This window comes from Nothoprocta perdicaria, unplaced genomic scaffold (genome assembly GCF_003342845.1).
Source record: "Nothoprocta perdicaria isolate Ctin4 unplaced genomic scaffold, notPer1 scaffold_166, whole genome shotgun sequence".
Taxonomy (NCBI): domain Eukaryota; kingdom Metazoa; phylum Chordata; class Aves; order Tinamiformes; family Tinamidae; genus Nothoprocta; species Nothoprocta perdicaria.
Window position 1 is genome coordinate 1,658,764 of NW_020454827.1, and position 25,609 is coordinate 1,684,372.

The window sequence follows — 25,609 nt, forward strand, 5'->3', positions numbered from 1 at the left end:
AACCCGGCCCGTTGTGGAGCCATCTCCAAGTGGTCCAAAGTTTTCCAGGACTTGCTGGTGCTCCCACCTGCCCTGTCCTCGCTTGGGCCTTGAAGCCAGAGGCTGCGGTGCGCGCTCCGCGGGCGGCGCCGCGCCGTTCCGCCGCCCTCGAGCAGCTCCGTCGGCCGCAGCCTCTCCCCGAGGCCGCGGCGCTGCTGGCGCTTCCGCAGCTCTGCTCCCGCGTGGCACGAAAGCCCCTCGTGTTCGCGCTCTTTTTCTTGATTTTTACTTTCGTGGAGCTAAAACCCTGCTGTAAAAGGGGGTTATTCAACGCGATCGGAAAGGATGGCACATTCCCCAAGAGCCACCTCCTGCCTATGGTTAAATTTTTAATCCTGCAGTTTTCCTCCAAAAAACAGGGCAGAGGACAGCTGTAATTCCCAAGTGGCATGGGGCTGAAGGTATCAAGCGTGCAGTCTAGCTCTTTCCCTGTGCAAACACGGACACAGCATTTCAGCATGGACTCTCAAATGTGCGAATCACGCAGGTGATAGAGGAGCTCGCGGTGCCCTTGTACGTGATGCTGGTGGGTGACTGCCACCTCAGCTCGCACCTGTCCTTTGCGCAGCTGTTTAGGACCCTCTTGTGAAATGGCAGGGAGCTGTAAGCTTGCTTTCCAGGCAAGCCCATGCAAGGAGAAGTAACCAGCTGTGTGCATCATTAGCCCCCAGATGAAATATTGCAGGGGAGGGAAGCAGGGAGGGTTGCTGCAGTTACAGGAGGGCAGCTGGGAGCCACCTCCATGTCCCTGCTGCTGTCTGCCCTCTGCATCTCACCTTTGCACAGGCCACTGTGGGAGAAGGGCGGGATTCCTGTTCTCCTGGGACTCCTTCTCTCCATCCCTCTTTACATTTCCTTTTCTTGTCCCACCTTATTCTTTCTTTTCTACAAAGGCACAGAAAGTAAAATCGCAGCTACTTCTGTCTTTACATTCCATTTACGAGGCAGTAAAGCATTCTCACAATAGACCCTGTCTCCTCACATTCCTCGGGTGCAGATAAAAGTAGTTTCTGCTCTAGAAACTCTATCAGACACGAGTCAGATACCCGTATGTTGGCTTTGGAGCTACTGGAGACAGGCCCCGCTCCTGGTGGTGCCTCAGAACTATCCTGCCCGTGACTCCCTTCCCAGAAACGCAGGACTGAGCCTCCCACTTCTGCCCACAAAAGAGCCACGTGGAGCAAAATGCCCCAGGCCCTTCTGTGGTCTCCAATGTCCCTCGGAGAGCTCCGTCCCAGGCTCCGGGAAGAAAAGCCACAGCAGTTCCTGTAACATCCCCTGCCAGCTCCAGCCTAGCTCGTTTTCCTTCTTTCCTCGCTGATTTTGTCTCCAGTAAAAGCAGAAGTCACCCAGGCTGCTGCTCCCGTTGTACCTGCACACTGCCCCGAGCCTGCCCGGGAGAGCAGGAAGCTCTTCAGGGCACGAAGAATGGTCTGGGGAATCGGGAGCACGTTGGGACACAGCGGGGATGCCTTGCTCACCTTCCACCCTCAGGAAAAGAAGCACTAACATTTAATCCACTTCGCTTGGTACGGGAAGAACCCACAGTGTTGTTTGCACAGAGGTATCCAGTTCCTGGGGAAAAAAAAGAAAAAAAAAAAAAAAGCAGGGAGGTTCTTCCCCTCGTTCCTGCTGCTGGCACTGTCCTGAGCCAGCCAGACATCGTTCCTGCCCCGCAACCTGCAGCAGGAAAGCAGGAAAGCACCGGCAGAGAGGGGCCTCCCTCTGCCCCTCAGCAACAGATCAGCAAGAGCTGTCCAGCCCACAGCCCAGGCCCGGACGGGAATCCCCGGCCCCATATTTGGGATCAAGCACATCCCGATGGATGCCTGCCGCTCGGCGCTGGCGTCAGCCAAAGCCACAGCTGGCCCCGGGAGCTCAGGCCAGGAGCCTCCAAAGCCGGATTCTTCTAGGCCCTCAGCTGGGACCTGCCACAAGCACAAGGGCAGGGCTGAGACACAAAGCCGCGGCCCGAGGGAGGGTGCTGGCGGCGCCCAGGCGCTGCGGCTCCCGCGGTGCCTGCGCAATCCCGCAGGCGCACGGCAGCCTCCGCATCCCGGGCAGCTCCGGGTCACAGCAGCCGCCGCTGACACCCGCCTGCGTGCACCGCCCCGCAGGGACCCGGCAGCCCCGCGGGGACCCGGCAGCCCCGCAGCACCCCTGGTCTTTCCGTTCTTGGGGTTTCAACGCGCGGCCGGGCTCCAAACCTCATCAGTTCGGGGGGACTTTCACAATCCCTCTCTCTCAGCATGTCCTCCTCCTCTCTCCAGCCTCTGGCAGCTGTTTCTCCCTCCACACCTCTAGTATCTACTCACATGGACCGGTTCCCCCATGGCTAGGAGCACGTTCCCCTGCCCACAGGTGGACCACAGCATCCTTGGGAGACTGCAGGCAGAGGCAGAAAGCGTATGGCTTAGGAAAGGAGTGGGGATCTATAACCTGTGTCCCTATACATACACTCCTTAGGTCCGCCAGTTAAGCAGAAGGAAGGAAGCGACCCAAGGGCTGAGCTCATCTGCTCCAGCATCTCCATCGCTCACTGCAGAGCTGATCTCAGGCTCCTGTGGAAGCTCCTGCTCCCCACGACAGCATTGTCCCTGCGGTGCGGGCAGGGAGATGGGGATCCGGCCCGGTGCGGGGGCTTCTCCTCCTCCGTCGGGCCAGGAAAGGCTGCTCCCTGCGTCCACCCCTTTCCTCGTCTCCTGCCTCCTCCCCAGGCCTCCGAGCTCCTTCCCTAGCCCTGCACTGAGGCTCTGGGGCTGCAGGTGGAGCAGCCGCGGGGGCCAACGGGGATCACAAGCCCCACACGCCCGAGGCCAAGCCTCTCCGGAGCAGGAGGGGAGCGGAGGGCAGGGACGCGCGGCTGCGGCCTCCCTGCAGCCAGGCACCCGGGCAGCGTCCCGGGCACGGCCATGGGCCCAGCGTGGGACGTCAGCCTGCTGCTCTGGGGGCTGGCGGTGCGCAGCCTCGTGCCCCTGGGGGAGCTGCTGGGGGACAGGGGTCACTGCCCCCTTGCCGTGCCCCCAAACCCTGCCCCACACCCACTGGCTGCCCGCGCTGCTCAGCGGGACCCCCTTCCAGCCGCCACCCCGGCCCCCAGCCACGGCAGTGCCCGGCGCCGGGGCCTTCCCGCACGCCGGGGCCGCAGCCTCCATGGTCGTGCCCTGAGCGCCGGCGCCGCGGCGAGGCCCGCGCTGCCCCGCACCGACTCGTTCCGGCCAGCGCCCGGGGTGGGCCCGGGGCGGGCCCGGGGAGGGCGAAACCGCCGCCCGGTCCCTCCGCCCCGCCTCAAGATGGCGGCGGGCGCCCCGTGAGCGCGCGCGCGCGGCGGCAAGATGGCGGACGACAAGGTGAGCGGGGCGGCGGGGCGGGAGGGCGCGGGGCGCCGCGGGGCCGGCGCCTGCAGCGCGTGTGTGTGCCGCAGGGCTCGCCGCCGCCGCCCAAGGACCTGGCCTTCCTCAGGGAGCAGCTGGAGAGCCTGCAGCGGCGCGTGGAGGGCGAGGTGCGCGCCGGCGTGGCGCAGGTGAGCGCGGCCCCGCCGCCCCTTCCCCGTACCTCCTTGCTCAGGGTGCCGCTCGGCGCGGCCCCCCGGAACGGGCGCTCAGGGCGCCTCTCTCGGCGCAGGACGGCTCTCTGCTCGCCTCCCCCTTCCTCAAGGGCTTCCTGGCTGGCTACGTGGTGGCCAAGCTGCGCTTCTCCGCCGTGCTGGGCTTCGCCGTGGGCACCTGCGCGGGCATTTACGCAGCACAGAACTATGCTGTGCCCGACGTGGAGAAGACGGTCCGGGACTACCTCAGCTCGCTGAAGAAAGGCCGGGACTAAGCGGGGTGCCCCCGGGCTGAGGCGGCCCTGCGGACGGACGGGGGAGGCGCCCAGGCTTGCGGGGACGGCAGCCACGTGCACCAGGATTTTCCTTTGGAAAAATGCTTTCCATCAGGTACTGAGGGGACATCAGCAGGTCTGATGATGGAATCTTTATTAGAGTATCATGGGAGAGGTGAATGTTCTGATAACCTTTTGTAGCTCGGAAGTGTGGGCAGCCAAGTGCTTCGCAGCTGCTCTTTCCCCTTGTCCCCCTCGCCAGACTGAGGGAGAAGCTCCTGGTGACCCATCATCCTGTGTACCCTGCCACCCTGTGACTGCCGTTCCCGAGGAACGGGCCGGCGCGGCTTCCTGAGGGCTCTCCTAAACGAAGAACACAACCGTCCCTTTCCCCTGCATCAGAAATGTAACGGCCAACCTGTCTTAAACGCATTAAATTAATGGTATCTGATCTCTTCTTGAATGTTGCAGAGCGTGAGTGTGTCTGGCCTCCTTGCCCTCACAGGCGGTAGCTTGGCCTTGCTGGTGACCACCCGAAAATGGGACTGCTCTCTGGCGATGCTGCTGGCCTTCTGCTCAGGCCTGCAAGCTGGGTGCTTCGGAGAGGGATGTGGGCACTGATGCTGGTCCTATCCGTGGCCATATACGGCTCTCACGCTCCCCTCTTAAACCTGTGCAAAGTGGATGGGAAGATCCCTTTCAGCTCCTCGTCTGTTGTGGTTCTTATTGAGCTGACGAAGCTGATGTTCTCCCTGCTGATCCTGCTGATACGGGACCGAAAGCTGCTGGGAGCCACTGTGTCGTGCTACCATGTTTTCCCTTTTGCCCTCTCTGCCCTGCTCTATGCCGCAAACAACAACTTGGTGGTTCACATGCAGCTCTTCATGGATCCCAGTACTTTCCAGGTCCTGAGCAACTTAAAGATCGTCAGCACCGCTCTCTTCTACAGCTTCTTCCTGCGCCAAAGACTCTGCCTGCGCAAGTGGCTGGCTCTCCTCCTGCTGACAGCGGCTGGGGTGAGCTACAGCTGTGGAGGCCTGCAGGACCCCCGTGAGCCCGACAACCCCTCCAAGATGCAGCTGCACATCACGCTGGTGGGCTTGCTGCTCATCTCTGTGTACTGCTTCATATCGGGCTTGTCTGCTGTCTACACAGAAGCTATCCTGAAAGCCCAGGCTCTGCCTCTCAGCTTCCAGAACCTCTTCCTTTACTTCTTTGGGGTCCTGCTCAATGTGACTGGCCACTTCTGGAGCAGCACAGGAGGAGACTTCCTGGAGGGCTTTTCCTCCTGGGTGCTAGTCATCGTGGTCAGCCAGGCTTTGAATGGCTTGATCATGTCTGTGGTCATGAAGCATAGCAGTAACATCACCAGGCTCTTTGTGATCTCCTGCTCCATCTTGGTCAATGCATTCCTGTCTGTCACCCTCCTTGACCTGCAGCTCACCCTCTTCTTCTTCATCGCCGTTGCGAGTATCGGTCTTGCTGTTCACTTGTACTATGGGGTCACATAGCTGCTGCTTCCTGCTCTGCATGCAGCACCAGGGCAGCTTGTAGTCATTATTTAGGAGTGTCATGACCATACCCGGGCTGACTTATATTAGAAGCATACTGCTACTTGGACCGTGAGACTCCCTATCCTTGTATGTGCACCCGAGAAGGCAAGGTGGCCAAGTAAGAGTTATTACTGAGCTGGAACAAAGGCACATGAGGGCTCTAGGCAGTGCATGCAAGATTAGCAAGAATGCCAGGAGAAGGAGTGCTGAAAGGGAGTGACCTGTCCTTGTTTCCAAGGCACTGCAACCAAAAATGCTGGCTTGGCACCTTCCTTTTGGCACCTTCCTGGTCTTTGCAGGATCAGATCATCCTTGAAGGACTTCAGCTCCTGAAGCTGGAGAAAGGGCCCTTCAGCCCATAAAAGATGGGCCAAGGCCTCTCTGTGTGGGTTTTAGCCATGCACTGGGCGTGCAAAGCAGCAGTGGTGCCGTGTCCTGGTGAGAGCTGGGGCGCGCTGCAGCCCAGCCCGCTCCCCGCCCAGCTGGGCTCCAAGTGCCTTTGGGAAGAGCAGCCGTTCCATGTGCTGGGGTTCCCATGCCAGCAGATGGGCCCGGCCCCCAGAACAGATCCCGGCACGTGGCATCAACCGGCTGTTCCTGCCCATCTGCTGCGCACCAAAGAACTCGCCTCCCACGTGCCGGCCAGCGCTCTCGGCTCCAGGATCCCTCGGGGCTGTGTCCGTTTACCGAGCCCGGCAACCCGCATTGCTCAGGACCCTCTTGATTCCTGTGATGCTGCGGGCCGCTCTCTAGCAGAGCCTGGCGCTGGCTTCCTCAGGTGCGAGGTGCCCTGGGCTGCTCTGTGCTGCTGCTGGGCACCCAGAAATTTGAGGAAGAAGTTTTTCTCTCTCTGGGCTCTAGAAGTACCAGTCCTGTACACAGCGCTCTGTGTTGATCTCTGGGGGAGCCTCATGCCACAACCTGAGGTTTCTCACCCACCTCCTCCCAACATTTATGCAGCCTCTGCCTCACTCCAGTTCCTGTCCAAAGCCTTCTACCCCCGGGCCCCTTTGCCCTCCATGGGTGCAATGTGGCCGCTCGGTGCTGAGCGGGTGGCGAGTGTGGGAACACAGGGACCGTTTTGTCCGCTCCTCTCAGCAGAGACGTCACCTGGATTTGCACGGACACTGCTGCTGCTGAGCTCCTGGCAGGCAGGACTTGGTGCTGACTTTGCCAGGGCTATTAAAGTTACTATTCAACAGCACGGTGTGTTTGTGCTCCCTGCAGGAAGGCTCCTGCTTTGCTTGGCAGAGCCCTCCGCTGTCACCATTCAAGGGGAGAGCGGTACAGATGTTGGTGAAGGGCACCCATTTTATTCCTTGTGGCAGCACCCCCAGGGCTGCTGAATGCCCCATGGTGCCCGCTCAGCTCCTGCTGCTGTGCTCATCTGCACTGGCGTGCGGCCTGCGGGCACCTCGCCCATCTCGTTGCCTCGCCTGCCTGTGAGGTGTGGGTTGCAGGTGGTGCCCAAGCGTGAGCTCCTGCAGCCGCCTGCCCCGCTGCAGGGCCGGGCTGTCCCTGGGCTGGGCTGGGGGGCAGGGACCTGGGGACGTCCTCTGCTCCCTGCCAGGGCAGCTCTGGGCTCGGCAGTGAAGCCAGCGGAAGCAGGGGAGTGATTGTCCCCCTGTACTAGGTGCTGGTGGCCCTCTCTTGGGCCCCTCACTGCAAGAGCAACACTGAGGTGCTGGTGAGTGTCTGAAGAAGGGCAACGAAGCTGGTGAAGGCGCTGGAGCACAGACCTTATGAGGCTAGGGAGGCTGGGGCTAGTTAGTGTGGAGAGGAGAAGGCTCTGGGGAGACCTTATCGCTCCTTGCAACTACCTGAAAGGAGGTTGTAGTGAGGCCGAGGTTGGTCAATTCTCCAGAGTAACTACCCCTAGGACAAAAGGAAGTAGTCTCAAGTTGCATTAGGTGAGGTTCAGGTTAGATATTAGGAAAAAATTCTACATGGAAAGAGTAGTCAAGCATTGGAACAGGCTGCCCAAGAAAGTGGTGGAATCGCCATCCCTGGCAGTGTTCAAAAAAATGGGTAGATGAGGCACTCAGAGACCTGTTGCAGCAGGATGGTGTTGAAGGGCTTACAGCTGGACTTGATAATCTTGAAGGTCTTGACAAGGGTTTAGCTCAGCTCCGCTCTCTCCCTGATCCTCCTCAGGCCTTGGTTCAGCCCGCTCCCTGCTCCCCGCCTGGCCGAGGCCGCCGAGCTCCTGGAGCAGCAGGCGCTGCCAGGCCTGTGGGTGCTGCCTCGGGCCTCGCCCAGGAAGAGCTGGAGCTCGGGAGCTGTGCGCAATCGCCGTGGGCTCCCAGTCTGAGAGAGCAGCGAGGGCTCCGGCCGCTCTGCAGGGCTCCGGCCACTCCGCAGGGCTCCGGCCGCTCCGCAGGGCTCGCGGCCAGGCCCCAGCACAGCCCCGGCGGGGAGCTCGCTCGCTGTGTCCGCCCCGCTCGGTGGCCGTGGTGCTTCCCGGCCAAGGGGGTGCCGGGAGGCCCCGTCCTGCCGTCCCAGCCGCCCGGCTGCTCCCAGTGCAGCAGCTCTCAGTAGCGCTGGCTCCCTGTTGGGAAAGGAGGCCATGGCGGACGGGAGAAGCCAGGCTAAGGGAAGCTGTGAGCCCCTCTCCCAGCCCCATGCCGTGTCGCAGCCACCAGGGCGCAGTGGCATGGCTCTGTCCCCATGCTCTGTACCTCCCTTCTGCTGCCTGGCTCCATGCAGGGGCTCGTGGGTCCCTGCATTTTGACTCCGTGCTGGATTCCCTGCAGGGACCAGGTCCTATGGGAGCAGGAGGGGACATTATGGGGATGTCATCAAGTCTGAGGGTTTCTCTTGTGCCCAGGCTGTCTCCATGGAGGGTGACTTGTTCTGTGCCCACCTCAGCACCAAATGGATGCATCTGGTTTGCCCTGAATGCCTGGGTCACCATCTGCTTCTTCTCCCACCTCTGGCTCTTCAGCACCTGGAAAAAGAGCCCTGGAGACCTCCAGACACAGCATATCTGCATGGCCACGTCCCACCCCAGTGCCCCTCCACCAAGCAGGGCACCCCTGGCTCCTTCCCATGCCCGCGGCACCAGACAAGGGTTTGTGGCACCAGGACACAGCCAGGAGCTCGTCCCCGTGGGGCGACGGGGCTCTCCTCAGTGCCAGCCGAGGCCGGTGGCACACAGGGCATTCCCCACCTGCAGCTCCCGCAGGGCTCTGCGCAGCCGGCCCACGGCCTCCTCCTGCTCCGGGCGTCCGGGCGCAGCCAGGAGCTCGGCTCGCAGCGCGCGGATCCCTGCGCGCCGCGCCGCGGCCTCCTGCGCCGGCTCCCACTGCGTGGGCGACACCGTCTTAGTCAGCCCCTTCACCCGCTCAGCCAGGGCCAGCGCTGCCAGCACCTCTTCACCCAAAGTGTCTGCAGAAGGAGCAAGCCCTGGATGCCTGGGTAGGGACCACGGTGTCCGTGGGCACCAGGATGCCCCAGGGCCTGGCCTGTGGTCACCACAGTCATTCGCAGGCAGCGCGAGAGCCGAGTTCTAGCAGCAGGAGGCCCAAGGCAGGGCCTCCTGGAGCACTCGGGCCCTCCCCAGAGTACCTGGCAGTGTGACGCAGAGCAGCAGGAACGTGAGGCTGTTCCCCTCCAGCAGCTGCTCCACGGTCCAGAGAAGGGAGCCAGCACTGGCCGGTGGGGGTCCCATCGCCAGCACCCCGAGAGAGACCCTGCAGAGAGGGGAGCGTGGGGCACGGAGCCTGGGATGTGGGCCCTGGCCAAGCCAGCCTGTGCTCCCAGGCACAGGCTCCCCTTGGGCTAGCACGGCTCTCTTGCCCCTCTGAAGCCCAAACAGCTGCTCATGGGGGTCCCGACGCCTGCCCCCCATCCCGCCCAGCACTGCTGCTCCGGGGGCGTCCCGGCGCAGCACTGGGCTCAGCCCGAAGCTCGCGGCACTTGCAGCTCCCGTGCGTACGGCTCAGGGCCCCCAGCGAGCACCAGGATCCTGAGGGCCGCGCGCCGGCGCCCGCCTCCTTGCAGCTCCTGCTCCAGCGTGAGGGTGAATAGGCAGCCGGGCCTGGAGAGTGGCGGGCGCTGAGGCCGGGCCCCGCAGAGCAGCGCCGCGAGCCGCGCGGCTCCCATGGTGTGCGGCCCCGCGTCCTCACCCTGGCGCGGCCCAGCGCCCGTCTGCCGCAGGGCGCTGCCTGCCCCCCAGGCCCCACGCGTAGACGCTCATGGCCGACTGGGCGTCAGGCACAGTGATTTCCATCGCCCCCTCCACCATGCTGGAAGCAGAGCGCGCCGTGAGCGAGCGAGGCCGTGTTCACACATCCCCACCCCTCCCCGGTTGGGCGTTGTGCCCCGTGCCCCGCGCCGTGCCCCATCGCCGACCGCCAGAGCCCGCGTGCAGGCGCAGGGGCCCTGGGTACCTACAGCCCCAGGGGTGCGATGTCCATCACCTGCAGGGCTTGGCCACCAGGATGGAGCAGGTCCCAGGCTCCTCCCTGGGCACACACCTGCAACAGGGCAACGCTGGGCACAGCGCTGCCGTCACCGGAGCCCTTGTTTGCTCATGCCCATGCAAATGCAGCAGCAAGGAATGGATACGTCTTGGGGCACCTCCAGTATTTCCGAGACCAGGGATGGGGACATTCATTGCCCTGGGACATGCAAGTGCAAGCAGAGCCCAGCAGAGCCTGGCTGCATGTGAGAGCCAAGAGCAAGGACCTGGCTTGGCAGGGGAAGCTGGCATCGCCTTGGTGCCAGGGAAGGCCCAAGCAGAGGGTGGGAAAGGAGGTTTTGGAGGGATACCCGTGCCCACCAAACTGCTAGAACAGGACAGGTAACAGTCCCTGCAGAAACGAGGAGACACCCCCTGGGCAGGCTGGGCCTCCCTCGCCTACAGTGTCCTCCGAGGAGGCAACAAAGCCTGGAACAGCAAGGTCTCCAGCCCCCAGGCTTGGACACTGGTCCTGTGCAAGCCACACAGCACGTCAGGGGCTGGCTGGTGGCAGCAGGGGCCCGGGGCACCCTTCCCCAGCAAGGCCTGCTCCCACCATACCTGGACCAGGCTGACAGTCTGCAGGCCCTGCGCATCGCCCTCCACAGCCTCCAGCTCCTGGAAAACGCTGTCAAGCACCTGCAGACGAGCGGGCCGCGCTGGGAGCCACAGCACCCCGGCTGGCACTCGCTGCCAACCGCATGAGTCCGTCACCGCCAGCCAGAGTGGGAGCCTGGGGCCTGGCAGGGCTTGCTGGACACACGGCCGCAGCTCCACCTTCACCTGCCGGACAATGTCCTGGAGCGGCAGCTGCGTCCCACGAGCACGGGGGCCCCACAGCAGCAGGGAGACGCTATACCCAAGCGGCATCAGGGCCAACTGGGGTCTTGCCAGCTCCAAAACTTTCTCCTGGAAGGACAGACACAGATGCAGGGAGAGGCCTGCACAGCTGGCACGGCCAGGTGCAGATGGCACAGCACAAATGGAATGGGCAGAGATAATGTAGCGCAGCATAGACCGTGTGGCATCAATGGCACGGCACACATAGCATGGCCTAGGAGACATGTCACAGCATGGCACAGACAGCATGGCACCCATGGCATGGCGCAGACGACGTGGCGCAGGTAACGTGGCACAGATGGCGTGGCACAGATGGTAACCACATCTCTGCACTCAAGGGGAGGCAGGAGGTGGTGAAAAACAGCAGTAGACCCACACGCAAGACTACATCCCAGGTGCCAAGCACGGCCTGCAGCCCCTGAGGTGTCAGTGGCACCAGATCCCTCTGAGGAGGAGGCGGGTGAGCTGCAGAGCCACCCGCCCTTGCTTGGGACCAGCACAGCCCACGGATGCAGCACCCAGCTGGGGAGCGATGTGGGCATGGCGGTCCAGAAGGAGGACCCAGGGCCACAGTACCTGTCCTGCATCCAGGTGGAAGATGCCATCAATGGTCAAGCAGCTCTCCTGGCATGAGGGAATGAGCATGTTAATGGTCACTCTTCCTATGTCCCAGCAGGGGCTGCAGGAGGGACTGGGATGTGGGCATGGCCCGGAGGGCTGGGCACAGGTCTGGAGCACAGCAGAGACCCCCTTCCTTCTCCTGGTGTCCTTCAGAAACCCCACACTACAAAGCGATCCACAAAGGTGTAGAACAAATCAGCCAAACCCACCAGCACCCACTGGTATCCTGAATGTGACAGGTCTCTGCTGGCGCTCATGGTCTGCCAGGTGGTTGGAATGGGGACCCCTGCTCCCATCTCGTCCCTCAGGGACCTTCATCCCCTGAGTGCCCTTGTCCCTGCCTCTCTCACCTGGACCCCCTTCTCAGCACAGAGGAGCTGCGCGGGGTCTTTGCTGGCGGCCACCTGGCTCTCGTCCGGCCCTGTAACACCGAGCAGAGTGATGGTGGGAAGGGGACACCCCCCAGGCCCCCAGATGCCCCACACTGCCAGGTCCCAGGGGCTTCACTTCTCCCATCACCCCGTGCCCTCCTGCGGGGCCCGTACCCCACGACGCTGCTGCGTGGCCGAGGGTGCCCTCTCCCCTCCATCGCCCTCAGCCCAGTGCCCCCAGTAAGAGCCACGCTGCCCCCGCCAGCACAGTGGCTGCTGTCCCCAGGCGGCAGCACGCGGGCCTGGTTCCCCATGCAGGGTCTGGGCAGGGTGCCGAGCCCTGGCCCTACCTGCTGCCCGCTGCAGACCCACAGCCGCTCGCACGCGCACGTCCCGCTCGGCCTGCAGGGACATGCGGGGAAGGGCAGTGGGTCCTGCCCCACCTGGGTGAGCCCTGGGGCCCAGGCAGCATCAGAGCCCCCTGAGGGCAGAGGAGAGACCCCCAAAGCAGCCTGCACTGTCCCTGCCACAGCCACTCACCTCCTCAGCAGCCATGACCAGCTTGGTGCGAGGAGACTCGGAGCCGGCGTCTGGGACAGCGCCGGCACTGAGGGCACTGGGACGATCACGTTTCCATGCATTATTGATGGGTGACAGCCCCGGGGACAGAGCCACGCAGAGGCAGAGCCCAGCCTGGAGGTGTCCCCAGTGCTGAGGCCAGCCAGGCTGGAGGCTGCTCGACGTGGGCCCTTGCATGCCAACGGCCCCCAACTCCTCCAGGCCCTCGGACAAAGGACATGGGGAGGGCAGCTGTGGCCAGGGCTCTTGCCGGGGTGCAGGGCCACATGTCGCTGTGTCACTTGTGCATAATTGATGCTGGGTTGACAAGGTGTCCTGGAGCAGCTGTGCCCTTTGGTCCACGTGCTCCTGGCACTGCCCCAGTTCCAGGGGCCGCTGGCACCATGGAGGCCGCTTGCCCGCTATTGTCACACACCAAGCTCCACAAGTGACATCCTTGCAGGCCAGATGTCACTCTTGGTGACATCCTGGACCATCGTGGAGGTTTTCTACACAAAAGGAGCAACCACAAACTGTGGAACCAAGTTTATTTGAAATCAGTCGTACCAAGAAAGCACAAAAGGAAATGCTGAAGCCAGAGCCTCCACAGCGCATGGAAATGCAGACTGGGGGATGAAAGAGAGAGGTGCCAGGACAGCCCCTGCCCCCTGCATTTGGATGGGACCAGGTCCCACAGGGAGACACACACCTTTTCTCATGCCTGCCATTATTCCCATTTGCAGAAGGAGATTGTGGAGCTGCTCCTGCTTCCCTGAACCTCTGCTTCCCAGAGTGCCTTCGGCTGAGAGGGCCATGTCAGGTGGTACATGTGCCTTCCCAAAAAACTGGGCAAATGGCATCCGGATCTCTGTCAGCAGGAGCAAGGACAGCGGAATGGGGGTTCAGATCACCCCCTTTGCTTGGCAGAGGCCTCATCTGGGTGCTGCCAAGGGAAGGCAAGTCTTGGGATCTTAACACACAAGGATTTCTCCTTCCCAGTTCACTAGATGGAAGCTGCTGCTGCCCATTCCCAGGTGAAGTCAGTGGTGAGCCCAAGTGCTAATTCAAAAAAATGCAAATATTTACCCAAGGTATGGACATGGATCAAACATACATTTGCCAGCACCACCTAAACACCTACAGCATTCCCAGGAGCACCGTCACCCTGATTCCATCCCTTCCCTCCAGCTGATCAGAACTGAAACTCGCCAGTGTCACATACCCTCTGTCCCCAGACACGTCCACCCCTGCCGAAAACCCCTGACCTCCGAAACCATCCAGGATCCATGCCTGCTCCTTGGGCCTGATTTATGCAATCTGCTGCTCTCACCTTAGCTCTCTCTAGGCTCTGGTTTCCTCCTCACTGGGACATCCAGCTTGGGTTTGCTAGCAGGCAACATGCAACCAACACACACAAAGGCACAAAGTGTAGGTAGAGAGTTCCTGCCGAAAATGTGGGCACCAGGTACGGGGCTTAACTGGGCTGCAACCATCGGGCCAAGAGGAGCCTCAGGGCAATCTAAGAGGAGCCGCTTGGAGGGAAGTGCAAGCGTGAGGGAGCCAAATGACTCTTGTTTGGAAAAGATAAGATCAAGGGGTAATGGGAGCAAACCGGGACTCGTGAGGTCTCCTCACCCTCTCTGGCAGGGTGCAGCCCTGGACAGAGCACAGCAAGGGCAAAGTCCACGCTTGAGCCTTTCCAAGACTTGGCCAGACAAAGCTGTGGCCACCCTGAGCTAATATTTAGCCCTGCTCCATGGAGGAGGCTGGACTGGACACCCCAAAGGGTTTTCCACCAGCACATTGGGGGCCTATGAGATCTCCGCTGGGCAGCTCCCAGCCCTGCAGCCCTTGGAGCCGACCGTGCCGTGGCTGAGCTGCTGGTGGCAATGCTCCTACGCCCCCTTCGCGGCCCTGCGGCAAGCCTGGGGCAGCCTGTGCTTGGCTCTGGCCAGGCACACCGCGCCGGCCACACACAGTACGGCAAGGAGAACGCAGATGGGAGCGATCACTGCAGCGCTGTTGCACTGCAGAACCGAGACGGACACGTCCTTCACCAGGACACGCTGATAGCGAGGGGGCGAGTGGCACACATAGTCCCGGGGCCAGGCTGGCCCCAGGTGCCCCGTGGCCGCCAGCCTCTGGATCCCCCCGGCCCCGGAGCACGAGCAGTTGTAGGGGTTGCCAGCGGCAGCCACGTCCCTGAGGTGCTGCAGGAGCTGCAGCTCGTCCCACGGCAGCTCCGAGATCAAATTGTCATCTAGATAGAGGACTTCCAACATGGGGCAGTTCCTGAGGAAGGAGACATCTTGCAGCATGTTTTGGCTGAGGAGGAGCATCTTCAGGGAGCCGAGAGAGATGTCTAAAGTACGGAGATGGTTGCAACTCATGTCCAGCACCTCTAGATTGGGAGGCAGAGGTGTGAGCACTTCATCCAAGCCCGTGTCGGACAAGTTCAAGGATCGGAGGGACATCTGCCACTGGCAGGAGGAGGCCAGGCCAGCAGTGAGGTTGTTGCGGCTGATGTCTAACTGCTGGAGCTCCGGCAGCAGCTGCAGGCTCTGGCACACGCCGTGGAAGGACAGGAGGTGGTTGCTCTGCAGGCTCAGCGCGCGGAGCCGCGGGAAGGCGCCCTGGCAGAAGGCGGCGGCCAGGCCGCTGTCGGCGAGGCCGTTGTGCGCCAGGTCCAGGGAGCGCAGCGTGCTGAAGAGCCTGCCCACAGCGCAGGGCAGCGCGCTGAGGCGGGAGCGCGTGAGCACCAGCTCCTGCAGGCTGCCCAGCCAGCGGCGCAGGCTGGAGAAGCCCTGCTCGCGGCCGGTCAGCGGCGCCGACGTCACGTTGTGCAAGCGCAGCGTCCTCACGGGCAAGTCCTGCCCGTCCATGTCAGCCCAGTCGCTGCTCCCCACGAAGGCGCAGCTCTCGAACACCAGCTCCTGCACCTGCGTGTAGGAGAAGAACTTCAAGACGCGGGCAAGGAGTTCCTCGGGCACCAGGAGGTCCCCAAAGACGAGCTTCCTGATGCTGAGGCTCTCCAGCATGTCGATGGCAGAGGGCTGCAGGTCACCGATGGGCAGGGCTGCGTATCTCTGCAGGTCCCCTCCCCAGAACTCCACGACGGAGGCGGGCAGGCACTGCACGATGCTGTCCACGCTGTCCTCGGCCAGCCGGCGGCACACGCAGCGCTCCTCAGTGCGGTTCAGCACGCAGCGGCCGCCCCCTTGCACCAGACCCAGCGGCAGCAGGAGGAGGACGGCCCCGATCATGGCGAGCGGCCTGCGGGGAGCAGAGCCATGGGCTGTAGCAGCAGCTACGGAAGGGCTGCAGCTCAGCCTGGGAGAACCGGGGCCAGCACCTCTGCCAGCACCCAGGGCCTTCCCACCAGCTTCCCGAGCGGCGGGATCCAGCACTGCAGCACCCAGGAGTTATGCAAGGTCTCCCAGGGCACCCCCCACCCCAGCCCAACTCCCCACATCCCCCAGGACGGCTCTGGGACACAAACTTCATGCCTGGACCACCCTCCCTGTTACTAAGCATCCAGCAAAGCTTGAGAATCCAGAAAGATTAGAAGGGCCGAGTGAGGTGAAGCGAAGCTGCAGCTGTCGGCGCGAGGTGGGACATGTGCAGTTCTGAGCTCCTGCCCAGCCTGGCACCACCAAGGACAGGAAATTGCAAAAGAAAGCTTCATATTTTCCTTTTTTTTTCTTTTTCCACCTCAAGCAGGAATCAGATTCATATGCAGCTGCCCCCGGGACATGAGCAAATCCTTTCTGAAGCTTCCTAACTGCCCTGTCCGCGCTGGATATCGCGTCTCTGCACAACGGAGGGGAGAGTCTCAGTAACAGCTTGCAGAAAAAGCAACAGTCAGAGATTAAGATTCCTGAGGCCGAGCATGCCCGGCCCGTGGGGGAGCCCTGGAAGAGGCGCAGGAGCTGTGGGTGCCTCCAGAGCAGCCTCCAGCTTAGAGCCAGCCCGTGGCCCGGGGTGCTCCGCAGGGCTGAGCCGGGGACAGCGATTTCCCCACTCCTGGGTCCGTGACGGGCTGCACCTCCCTCCCGTAGCCAGTCCTACCCTCCTGGTGCTGAGAGGCGCTGTCAAAGCCTCCGCAAGGCCGGGGAGTGGTGAAGCCGGGGGTGTCGCGCGGGACCCGCTGGCCGGGCTGCCCTCCGGAGAGCTCCGCGCGCGGCAGCTACTTCCTCGTGCCGCTGCCAGAGCCGCGGGGCCGGTGCCAAAGGCTCCGCGCGCGCCCTGCCCTCCGCCCACCGCCGTTTCCTTCCCACTGCCCTGCCTGCGGTCAGTGACCCCTGCGGCGCCCCGATCCGCACGCCGGGGCCGGCGGGTGATGCCCGTGCGGGATGCTCCCGCGCGCGGTGGGGCCGCCAGGAGCGGCTGCTCCGGGCTGCTTCTGCTCCACTGCAGCAAAGGGGGTCCAGGTCAGCCCGGGCCAGGAGGCAGCGAGGACGAGCGGGTCGGGGCGCGCTGCACCCCTGTCCCCAGGTCCCCGTGTCCCAGGGATTGCTGCACAGGGACAGGGTGTCCTTCGTCCCGTCTGCCCCTTCGCGGGGCAGCATGCTGCAAAGGGCACTTGAAGGCAGCGTGTCCCTGGCCAAGCGGCTCCTCTTGGCCACGTTTTGGCTACGCACACACAACACTGTGCCCCAGAGGTTGTTACTGGCGGTGGGGCCCGCTCCGGACGGGAATGCCCGAATGGGCCTGCTCCGAATGGGAACACCGCCCCTAGCTGAGCAGAGGTCCTGTGGCAAGGTTCAGCGTTTCCCCACCAAGGAATCTCTCTCTGTCCCTGAAAGGCTTCGGAAGGACCGTGAAGCGGCCGCTGGAAGCCGCGCTCCCTGCGTGACTGCTGTTGCGGCCCAGCGGGAAGAAGCTGAGGCGCCGAACAAGGACGCGCGGCTCCCGGTGTCCTGGTCCCGGCCGTGTGGCAGCATGCGGGGCGCGCGGACGGCAGAGCCCTGCTGCTGCTCACGCGCGGGGCAGTTCCTCCTCTCGCCTGCAGCCCTGCGGGCTCCCAGTTGCACTATTCTGCTTCCGTTTCGCGAGCAATCCGGCGATCTCCTTCTTCACTCTCTGGCCATGCAAAACCACTTCCGTGCAAATTGCTGAAAAGTCTAGCAGCCTTTTTGAGTTCTCCTTGCCACTTCCCCTAAGGAAATCAGTGTTTCTAACTCGCTGGGTCTGATGCTTTTTAACTCTCTTCTCACGCTACCTGACACAAATTCGCCCAAACAGCCACTTCTGTGGAAAACGGAGTTCCTTCCTCTCCTCAGCCTCAAAGACATTTAATTCTGCACCCGTCCTTTGGATAACGCCTTCCTGGTGGTTATTTAGACCATAGAAGACACCAGGACACTTGAGACCTGTTGTCCTATGAGCCCTGCAAAGCTCATGTCCATCCTGCCGGGAGCTTCCATGGCCCGCACGCGCTGCATTCCCATCGGAATGCACCTCTGCACCTCATGGCGGCCATGGGAGGGATGGATGGGGTGTCAGGGGCACAGGTACTACAGCCGTGGATGCAGTGAGGGTCATGGATGCCATGGGCCGCGATGGATGGATGGATGGATGGATGGATGGATGGATGGATGGATGGATGGATGGATGGAGCAGATGGGAACAGTCCAGCCGGGATGGCCTAGGTGGCGGTGGGGCCGGATGCCCGTGGGCACTTTCGCCGCCCCGCGAGCCCGTAGGGGAACGAGGTGCAGGGAGGAGCGTTCCGCCCGCCGGGACACGGGGCGCGAGGGGCACGGGGGGGGCCGGGGCGGGGCCGCCCGCCACGCCCCCGGACAGGCCCCGCCCAGCTCGCGGCAACGTCCCACGATGGCCACGCCCCCAACCTCGGCACCGCCCACGACCCGACCAGGCCCCGCCCCCGGCAGGCCCCGCCCCCGGCAGGCCCCGCCCCCGGCAGGCCCCGCCCCCTCCGGCCGCGGCGCCATGTGGGGCTGGCGGCGGCGCCGGGCCCGCGCTGCGGACGAGCTGCGGTGCCGGCGGCGGGAGCGGGAGGCAGGTCTGGATCGGCGGCCGGGAGCGGGAGCGAGACCGGGAGCGGGGCGGGAAGGGAGGGGAAGGAGCCGGCGCCCGGGCTGCAGCACGGAAGTGGGCACGGGAGGGCAGGGAGCGGTGCCCCAGCGGTGCGCGGGGCAGCGAGCCCGGGACTCGCTCCCCGCCTGCCCCGTTCGCTCCGTGGCCGGCGCCCTCTCCCCGTCAGGACCCCGGGGCTGTCCGGGGGCGGCGCGCGGGGCTGACGCGCCCCGGCAGCCCTCAGGAAGGCCCGGCGGCAGGAGCAGCTCGTCAGCAAGAGACTGCTGCGGGAAGAGGCGGCGGATGGACGGGACGGAGCGGAGAGCGGCCCCGGCGCCCTCAGCCACGAGCAGGTGACGGAGCGCCCGGGGGTGGCGCAGGGACGGAGGAGGTGACGCGGGGTCACGGGGCGGCGGGGGACGCGGGGACGGGACGGGATGGGACGGGATGGAAGCTGCACCCCGCCACCGCTGGGATCTGCGGGCTCCGCCGGCAGGTCGTGGAGCTGCTCAGAGGGGTGCAGAGGGGCTCGGCGGACAGGAGCGGGTCGCTGCGCCGCCTCCGCTGGGCGCTGCAGGACAAGGAGACGCAGCACGCGTTCGCCAGGTCAGCGGGACGGTGGCGGCGCGAGACGGCGTCAGCGAGGCCGTGCCGGGCGGGCTGCGTGCGGCCGGGGCTGACGGCGCCCGCCGACCGTGCGGTTCCGCAGGCTGGAGGGCAGCGTCCGGGTGCTCGTCGGGCTGCTCACCAGCAGCCAGGCCCACGTGCAGCTGGAGGCCGCTCGCTGCCTGCACGAGCTCTCCCACGCCACTGAGCCTGCCGTGGCGGAGGCCTGTCTGCCCGCCACCCCCTATCTGCTCACCTACCTCTCGGGACACAGCGTCGAGTTCACGGTAAGGCCGAGGCCTGTGTTCACCAGGGCGCTCTTGGCGCTGCTCCTTGGGTAGCCATTGAGTTTCCTTAGGCCCTGTTTTGGCCAGCTGCTCTGGCAGCCCCCACTTGTGCTGGTCTGGGGGCTCCAGACTGGGCCCACCACCCCGCTGTGGCTTCCCCAGGGCCAAGCAGAGGGAATAACCCCATTTCTCACTCTGCTGGCCATGCTCCTGGTGTGCTTGATGAGAGGGGATCGGGGGTTGTGGCACTCGGACTCTATCAGGTCTTTGGGCTTGGTGTCCGTGCACCAAGAAGGCGGCAATGCAGGATGTTTCAGATGTTTAAAAGGAACTTGGAGCACTTGCCAGGAGCTACTGAAGGCTACGTGAGCACTTGCAGCCTGCAATGAGAGAATCAGTACTTTGTTGGCTGCCCTGTCTAGCAAAAAAGCAGACAGCTTCCATCTAGGTGGGGAGGAAGAGCGGGGTGCTTGTATCTCCAATCCATGGAGGCTGATCCACATGAAGGTGTGAATGGTGGGTCTGGCTTTGGGTCTAGCTGGACTAGCTGTGTGTTGGCCAGCTGCATCACCCAGCTGCATCACCCAGGGCCTGCCAAAGACAGGGATATGTGATGGGAGTAAGAGGAACAGAAAACCTCTGAGATGGGAATGATTGGATGTCCCATAGTCCCAGCCTAAGCTGGAGAACAAGGATGAGGTGAAGGCAGTCTAGCTGGGAACGGGGGCAGCTGGGAGAGTCCAGCTGCACCCGCCACTGTTTACCCGTCTGGAGACAGATCCCGTTCTGGGGAAGCGAGGCCCAGGGTGCGGGTGCTGAGGCTGGGGTCCTCCTGAGGCTCATGGAGCAGGTGACCTGTGTTTCAGGAGCTGTGTTTATACACGCTGGGGAACCTGGTCGTAGAAAGCGAGGCCGTGAGGAAACAGCTTCTGCCTCAGGGCATTATTCCAGCACTGGCATCCTGCATCCAGGTGGGTGAAATACCTCTGCCATGGCTCTTCCCATGCCGTATGCCAGAATAGGCCTCTGCTTGTGCCCCGTAGACACTGCCTGGCGTTACTGCGCTGCATGTGGAGCCTGCTAAGCTCAGGCTGCCTCTTCCCATGCAATGGGGGAGCTCACGAGGGCCCTCCGGGATACCATGTTCAGGGCCTGGAGGTGCCTCCTCGCGCTCGTTTCCAGCTGAATCTCTCTCACACGTAACTGCCGCGTGGCTGAACTGTCCCCGCATAGCGCCCAGTGCTGCAGAGCCTGCTCCCCGCTGCACAGGCCAGTGCGGAGCGGCGGAGCTGCCGTCAGCACACCTAGGTGTGCAGAGCAGCGCTGCTGCTGCGGCCTCTCTGCGTGAGGACTGGGCTGGCTCCCCTGCTGCCAGCCCCAGGGTTGCCCCTTCTTGCCCTGACTGTGCCCCTTCGCTGCTGGCGTCGCGTGGAGGTGTCACCCTCTCCCCTGCGTGTTGCCCGGCACCCCGCGTTCCCCTCGGGTCAGCTTTGTGGAATTAGCTTCGTTCTCTTTAATCGCAGTCCCCGCATGAGGCAGTGCTGGAAGGTCTGGGCTATGTCCTGTCGCAGCTGCTCCAAGCCAAGGAAGCCCCCACGGAGATTGTGCCGTGAGTCTGAGCCCCTTCCTGCCCGTCAGGATGGGCCCTGGGGCCCAGCGTGGTATTTGCATGCAGTGCTGCACCTCCCGCCCTGGGGATATTAACAGTTCAGAGCACAAGCCTGCCGGAAATATGATTTGATAAATATAAATTTGATGCAGATGAGCGTGTGGGGCTTGGTTCCCTCTTCAGCTTCATCTGAGCAGACAGCCTTGGTATTTCAGTAAAGGCCAGCGAGGAGCGGACGGGGCTAGTGGGGAAACTCTGGCCACGTTCTTGCTGCCGGGGGAAAGATCAGCATGACAGTCCCCAGCACCAGAGACAGGAGCCCAGCCAAGGTGTCCCCAGGGCGCTGCTGTGGACGGGGATGTTAGTGCCAGGCCTGGTATTAGCCGTGACGGGCAGAACTGAGCGGTCTGGATTCGTTAATCCATGGGCTGTAAGCAGCCAGCGGGTGTTTGAGGGGAGCTGCCCTTCATCACACCTCAGACGTGCAGCCCATGGGTGAGAGGTTCGTCCAGGTGCTTTTTGGAGCGTATGGCTCTGCCTGGAGCACCCAGGGGAGAGCAACTCCCCGCCTGCCCGCAGGGGCTGATCTCCGCCTGTCTGTTGTCGGTCCTGCCCGTGGCTCCGTTAACTCTGCCTTCTGCCCCCAGCTTGGTGCTGGACTCTGGTCTCCTCCAGCACATGCTCCGCCTGGTCTGCTCCGGCCTCAAGTCTGGCGTAGGCGCCGCAGTGGAGTTCGCCTGGTGCCTCCACTACATCGTTTGTAGGTAAAAATGTTTGTCATCTTATTTCTAGCCGCCTGGGGCAGCTGAAAACAGAAATACAGAAGTTCTGCCAGCTGCAGCCTGTGCCTCTGAGTGCACGTTTGCTCTTTGCGGGAGGGCAGAGTTTGTTTCCCGGTTCAGGCTGTTGATAGGGATGCCGGGCTGCTCCTCGTCCCCTGAAAACCCCTTCCTGCCTCCTCATGTGTGGCCCTGCCCTCCCCAAGCTCCCTGAACGCTCGGGCTCGTGCGGCTGACCAGCCAGGCTGAGGCAGACGCAGTTTTGGTGCCGCATCTTTCGGCATCCCTGAAGAAGAGGGCAGGAATCCGTGGCTTCTGGGAGGATGGCCGGGCTCGTTGGCACCAGAGCCACTTTGAGGATTCGTCTATTTTTCCATGGGATTTTAAGCTTTCTAAAAGTGCCTGCCCTGAGACCCGCTGCTCTTGGAACATGGAGTGAACCCGTGGCAATTTGGGAGGGCAGGAAGTAATTCCAGACCCGGGTGTTTGGCGAAGGCTGCGGACCCCCGGCTGGGTGCGGAGAGCAACTGTGTTGTCCCTTCCCGTTGCAGCCACGTGGCCAACGCGGCGCTGCTGGCGCTGGGGGCTCTGCCGGCTCTGGCCTCGCTTTTGATTGACGTGGCCTCCGAAATGTCCCCAGGCGCTGCCGAAGGCCTGGAGCTGGTAAGAGCTGCGCAGGGCTCCTGCCGCCCCCAGCAGCGCTGTGGGCCCGGCTTGAGGACAGGATGATTCCCCGTCGCAGCTCGTGTGCCCGGTGCTGCGGTGCCTCAGCAACCTGCTCGCCGAGGAGACGGCGGGCTGCGACGTGCGCGTCCTGGACGAGCGCCTGCTCGTGGCCCTCTTCCTCATCCTGCAGTGCCTCTTCCAGGAGCACCCCTTCATCGTGCAGGAGAGTCTCTGGCTGCTCAACAACCTTACGGGTGAGTGTCCCTGCTTGCACGTGAGCAGAGCTGGGCCTGCTGCTGCTCGGCTGAGACGCAGAGACTGCTGTACCGGCCGGCAGAGCCAGGGCGGGAGGGATGGCCACGAGGTGCCCAACGTGGCACTGTCTGCGGGATGGAGAAATTCTCCCTTCTGAGGTGTGACAGCAGAAACGCTCAAAAATCCACCAGGCCTTTCCTCTTAGGCCTCGGTGCAGGCCCAGGATGGGTTTTGCCTGTGGCTGGATGCGGTGGGCAGGGGTTGCCTGTCCCCTGGCACTGCACGTCTGAGTGTGTCGAGCCCCTCGCGTGGGCCGCATGCGGCTGGTACCAACCACCTCCTGCCTCGAGGCCTGGGCTGCACTAACGCATCCATCCCGTCCCCTGCTAGCGGATGAGCCCTTCTTCTGCTCCACCCTGCTCGCTCTGGACCTGCTGCCGGCCCTGCTGCAACTCCTGCCGCATTCCCAGACCGCGAGTGTGTTGGTAAGAACTCATCTTGTGCCTGATGTGGGGAAAACGCCCTCGGCTTCCAGGGATGCGAGCCCTTCACGTGCAGTGCTCGGGTTGGAGGCTGGCTTGGGACAGGGACCACAGTGGGAGGGGATGGGAAAGCTGTTTGCAACCCTCCAGAATCTGTCAGAAATCCCACGTCCTGCTGGCCGCGGCTTTTCCCTGCAGGTGCTGACGGTGCTGTGCAATATCGCGGAGAAGGGCCCGGCCTATTGCCAGGAGCTGCACCGGCGGGCCGCGCTGCCCCCGCCGCCGGGCACCCTGTGCGGCACCGAGGCACTGGGGCAGTACCTCGAGCTGCTGCACCTCCTCTTCCTGCACTGCCCCGAGGTGGGACGGCGTCTCCTGAGAAGGGCAATGAAGCTGGGGAAGGGGCTGGAGCACAGAGCTTACGAGGTGCAGCTGGGGGAGCTGGGGTGGTTTAGTCTGGAAAGAGGAGGCTCAGGGGAGACCTCCTGAAAGGAGGCTGTAGTGAGGCAGGGGTCGAGCTCTTCTCCAGAATAGTTACTGATATGGATAAGAGGGAGTAGCCTCAAGTTGCGCCAGGGGAGGTTCAGGTTGGATATTAGGAAAAAATTCTGTATGGAAAGAGGTCAAACATTCAAATGGGCTGCCCAAGGAAGTGGTGGAGGCGCCGTTCCTGGCACTGTTCAAGAAAGGTGTAGATGAGGCACTTAGGGACGTAGTTTAGCAGGGCTTACAGTTGGAATCAAGGATTCCATTCTTCCCGCTGCCACACAGGGTCTTAGCTCTGCCGAGGCAGCCAGGACGCAGCCGCCTCTTATCCCTCTCTGCTCGCAGGCCGCTGCCGACTTCGTCCGTCAGGGAGGCCACGAGGCGCTGGAGCAGCAGCAGGGCAGCGCGGAGCTCGCGGCGCGGGCGCAGGCCTTGCTGCACATGGCCTCACGCAGCGCCAGGCCCGCGCTCGCCTAGGCCTGGCCTCCCTGCCCTCCGCCTGCCCCTGCACCGCCAGGAGGAGGAAGATGCTGCTCGCCGAGCGCTCTGCTTTCACCCACCCCCCACCCGGGGCTCCGCACAAGGATCGTGCTCCCACGGCAGGGTCCGTGGCAAAGCTCGCCTCTTCCCCACCTTTCAGCCCTCCCCAAGATCCCTACCACAACCCTGTTGGAAGCGAGTCCAGCAGCTCCTCCCTGCCCTTGTACGCGGCTCTGCAGCAGCCGCTGAGACCATTTCTGAGACTGTGGCACACCAACCCTGCTGGATTTGCTGGCACCAGTGTCTCCTTTGGGCACTGCCGCTCTAAGCCCAACACTCCACACTCAGGGTCAGCACATGCCTTTATGTGATTAATAACTTAACGAGAGACAAGGTTCGCATTAAAGCTCATCAGAAAAGTTTCAGCCTGTACAGATTCGTTTTCTCTTCAGATCTTGCTTTTCACAACGTTCTCCAAGGCCTTGGCTACCTCGTCCACGCTCAGGTTGTTCAGCGACACCTTCATCTCCTGGCCGAACTCTGTAGGGGAGAACGTGAGAGGAGAAACGGGTGCCTTGCTGCTCTGATGTTGTTTGCCCAGGCTCCAGCGCTGGCTGCCCCCCGTCCCCCTCGTCCCCCGGAGCTCGGCCCTGTCCCCTGCCGTACTGGCTGCTTCCTCCTGCCCCTCTGCCCGCGACGGGGGCTCCCCTCAGGAGGGCCTGTGTGGCGGCCCCGGCTCTCGCCGCCTCCTGGGAGCTCCCGGCACCGCTGAAGGGCGGCAGCACCGATGTCCCCAAGCCGTGGGAGCCCCTCAGCGCCCTACAGCTTCCCAGGGCTCCGGGAACGACCCCCGGGGACCCGCTGCTCCTGCCGCAGCTCCTGCCTCGCGCTGGGCCTCCCTGCGAGGCGCAGCAGGGCGGAGGAGAGGCTGCGCCCGCCGGGGCCTGGCTGCCCCCTTTGCTCGAGCGGAGGGTGCTGAGCGTCATCCAAACCCTCTGGGGGATCTCTGCCTTTGAAGGGACCCCAAAGGCTCCTCTCCAGGAAGGAGCTCCCTCCTCGGCGTCCCGCCGGGGCCGGGGCCGCGCAGAGCGGCCGGAACGGGGGGCTCTGGCTCTTGCCGCCGCGCGGCTCCCGGGGCTCCCCGGCCCGCCCGCGCCGCTCACCGTAGCGGGCCCAGAGCGCGGGCTGCACCTCGGAGCACTCGCGGATCAGGATGGGGAGCTCGGGGTTCGCCGCCTTGAGCGCCACGTAGCGCTGCTCGATGAAGTCCCTGCCGAGAGAGGGGCTGGCAGGGGGCTGGCAGGCCCAGCCCAGCCCAGCCCAGCTCGGCCCAGCACAGCCCAGCCTAGCCCAGCACAGCCTGGCCCAGCACAGCCTGGCCCAGCCCAGCACAGCCCAGCTCGGCCCAGCCCAGCCCGGCCCAGCACAGCCCAGCACAGCCCAGCTCGGCCCAGCCCAGCTCAGCTCAGCCCAGCCCCAGCCCGGCCCAGCCCAGCCCAGCTCAGCCCAACTCAGCCCAGCCCGGCCCAGCTCAGCCCAGCCCAGCCCAGCTCAGCCCAGCCCGGCCCAGCCGCGGCCCGGCCCAGCTCAGCCCGGCCCGGCCCAGCTCAGCCCGGCCCGGCCCGGCCCAGCTCAGCCCGGCCCGGCCCAGCTC

The 25,609-nt window shown here is 63.5% G+C and overlaps 5 protein-coding genes across 6 annotated transcripts in view; 3 read left to right on the plus strand and 2 right to left on the minus strand.

The window, feature by feature from the left end:
• Nucleotides 1-3,374: 3,374 nt before the first annotated feature.
• Nucleotides 3,375-4,154, plus strand: LOC112944345 (SLC35A4 upstream open reading frame protein-like). The gene is made up of 3 exons (XM_026035754.1): nucleotides 3,375-3,389; nucleotides 3,464-3,562; nucleotides 3,664-4,154. Exons 1-3 carry the CDS (start codon nucleotides 3,375-3,377, stop codon nucleotides 3,859-3,861), a joined length of 312 nt encoding a protein of 103 aa, XP_025891539.1. The 3' UTR covers nucleotides 3,862-4,154.
• On the plus strand, nucleotides 3,892-6,201 carry SLC35A4 (solute carrier family 35 member A4). 2 transcript variants are annotated; one of them, XM_026035769.1, is made up of 2 exons: nucleotides 3,892-3,976; nucleotides 4,333-6,201. In XM_026035769.1, exon 2 carries the CDS (start codon nucleotides 4,401-4,403, stop codon nucleotides 5,370-5,372), a length of 972 nt encoding a protein of 323 aa, XP_025891554.1. In that variant the 5' UTR covers nucleotides 3,892-3,976; nucleotides 4,333-4,400; the 3' UTR covers nucleotides 5,373-6,201. The 2 variants fall into 2 exon arrangements, with proteins under 2 accessions (XP_025891554.1, XP_025891553.1); XM_026035768.1 differs by having other exon boundaries at nucleotides 3,947-3,976; nucleotides 4,063-6,201.
• Nucleotides 6,202-14,161: 7,960 nt separating this feature from the next.
• On the minus strand, nucleotides 14,162-15,529 carry CD14 (CD14 molecule). The gene has a single exon (XM_026035758.1). The coding sequence runs from the start codon at nucleotides 15,527-15,529 to the stop codon at nucleotides 14,162-14,164; it is 1,368 nt and encodes a 455-aa protein (XP_025891543.1).
• A 2,572-nt stretch (nucleotides 15,530-18,101) lies between these two features.
• Nucleotides 18,102-23,975, plus strand: TMCO6 (transmembrane and coiled-coil domains 6). The gene is made up of 12 exons (XM_026035755.1): nucleotides 18,102-18,144; nucleotides 18,543-18,658; nucleotides 18,802-18,911; nucleotides 19,015-19,198; nucleotides 20,065-20,169; nucleotides 20,722-20,807; nucleotides 21,455-21,571; nucleotides 22,138-22,249; nucleotides 22,329-22,506; nucleotides 22,898-22,992; nucleotides 23,188-23,349; nucleotides 23,821-23,975. The coding sequence occupies exons 1-12, from the start codon at nucleotides 18,102-18,104 to the stop codon at nucleotides 23,950-23,952; spliced, it is 1,440 nt and encodes a 479-aa protein (XP_025891540.1). The 3' UTR covers nucleotides 23,953-23,975.
• A 329-nt stretch (nucleotides 23,976-24,304) lies between these two features.
• The window catches only part of NDUFA2 (NADH:ubiquinone oxidoreductase subunit A2), a 2,395-nt gene continuing 1,090 nt past the window's right edge, over nucleotides 24,305-25,609 (minus strand). The window contains exons 2-3 of the mRNA XM_026035756.1: nucleotides 25,119-25,279; nucleotides 24,305-24,495 (exon numbers count right to left, since the gene is read on the minus strand). Coding sequence (XP_025891541.1) covers nucleotides 24,404-24,495; nucleotides 25,119-25,279 — 253 coding nt within the window. The 3' untranslated portion in view covers nucleotides 24,305-24,403. The remainder of the gene's footprint in view (nucleotides 24,496-25,118; nucleotides 25,280-25,609) is intronic.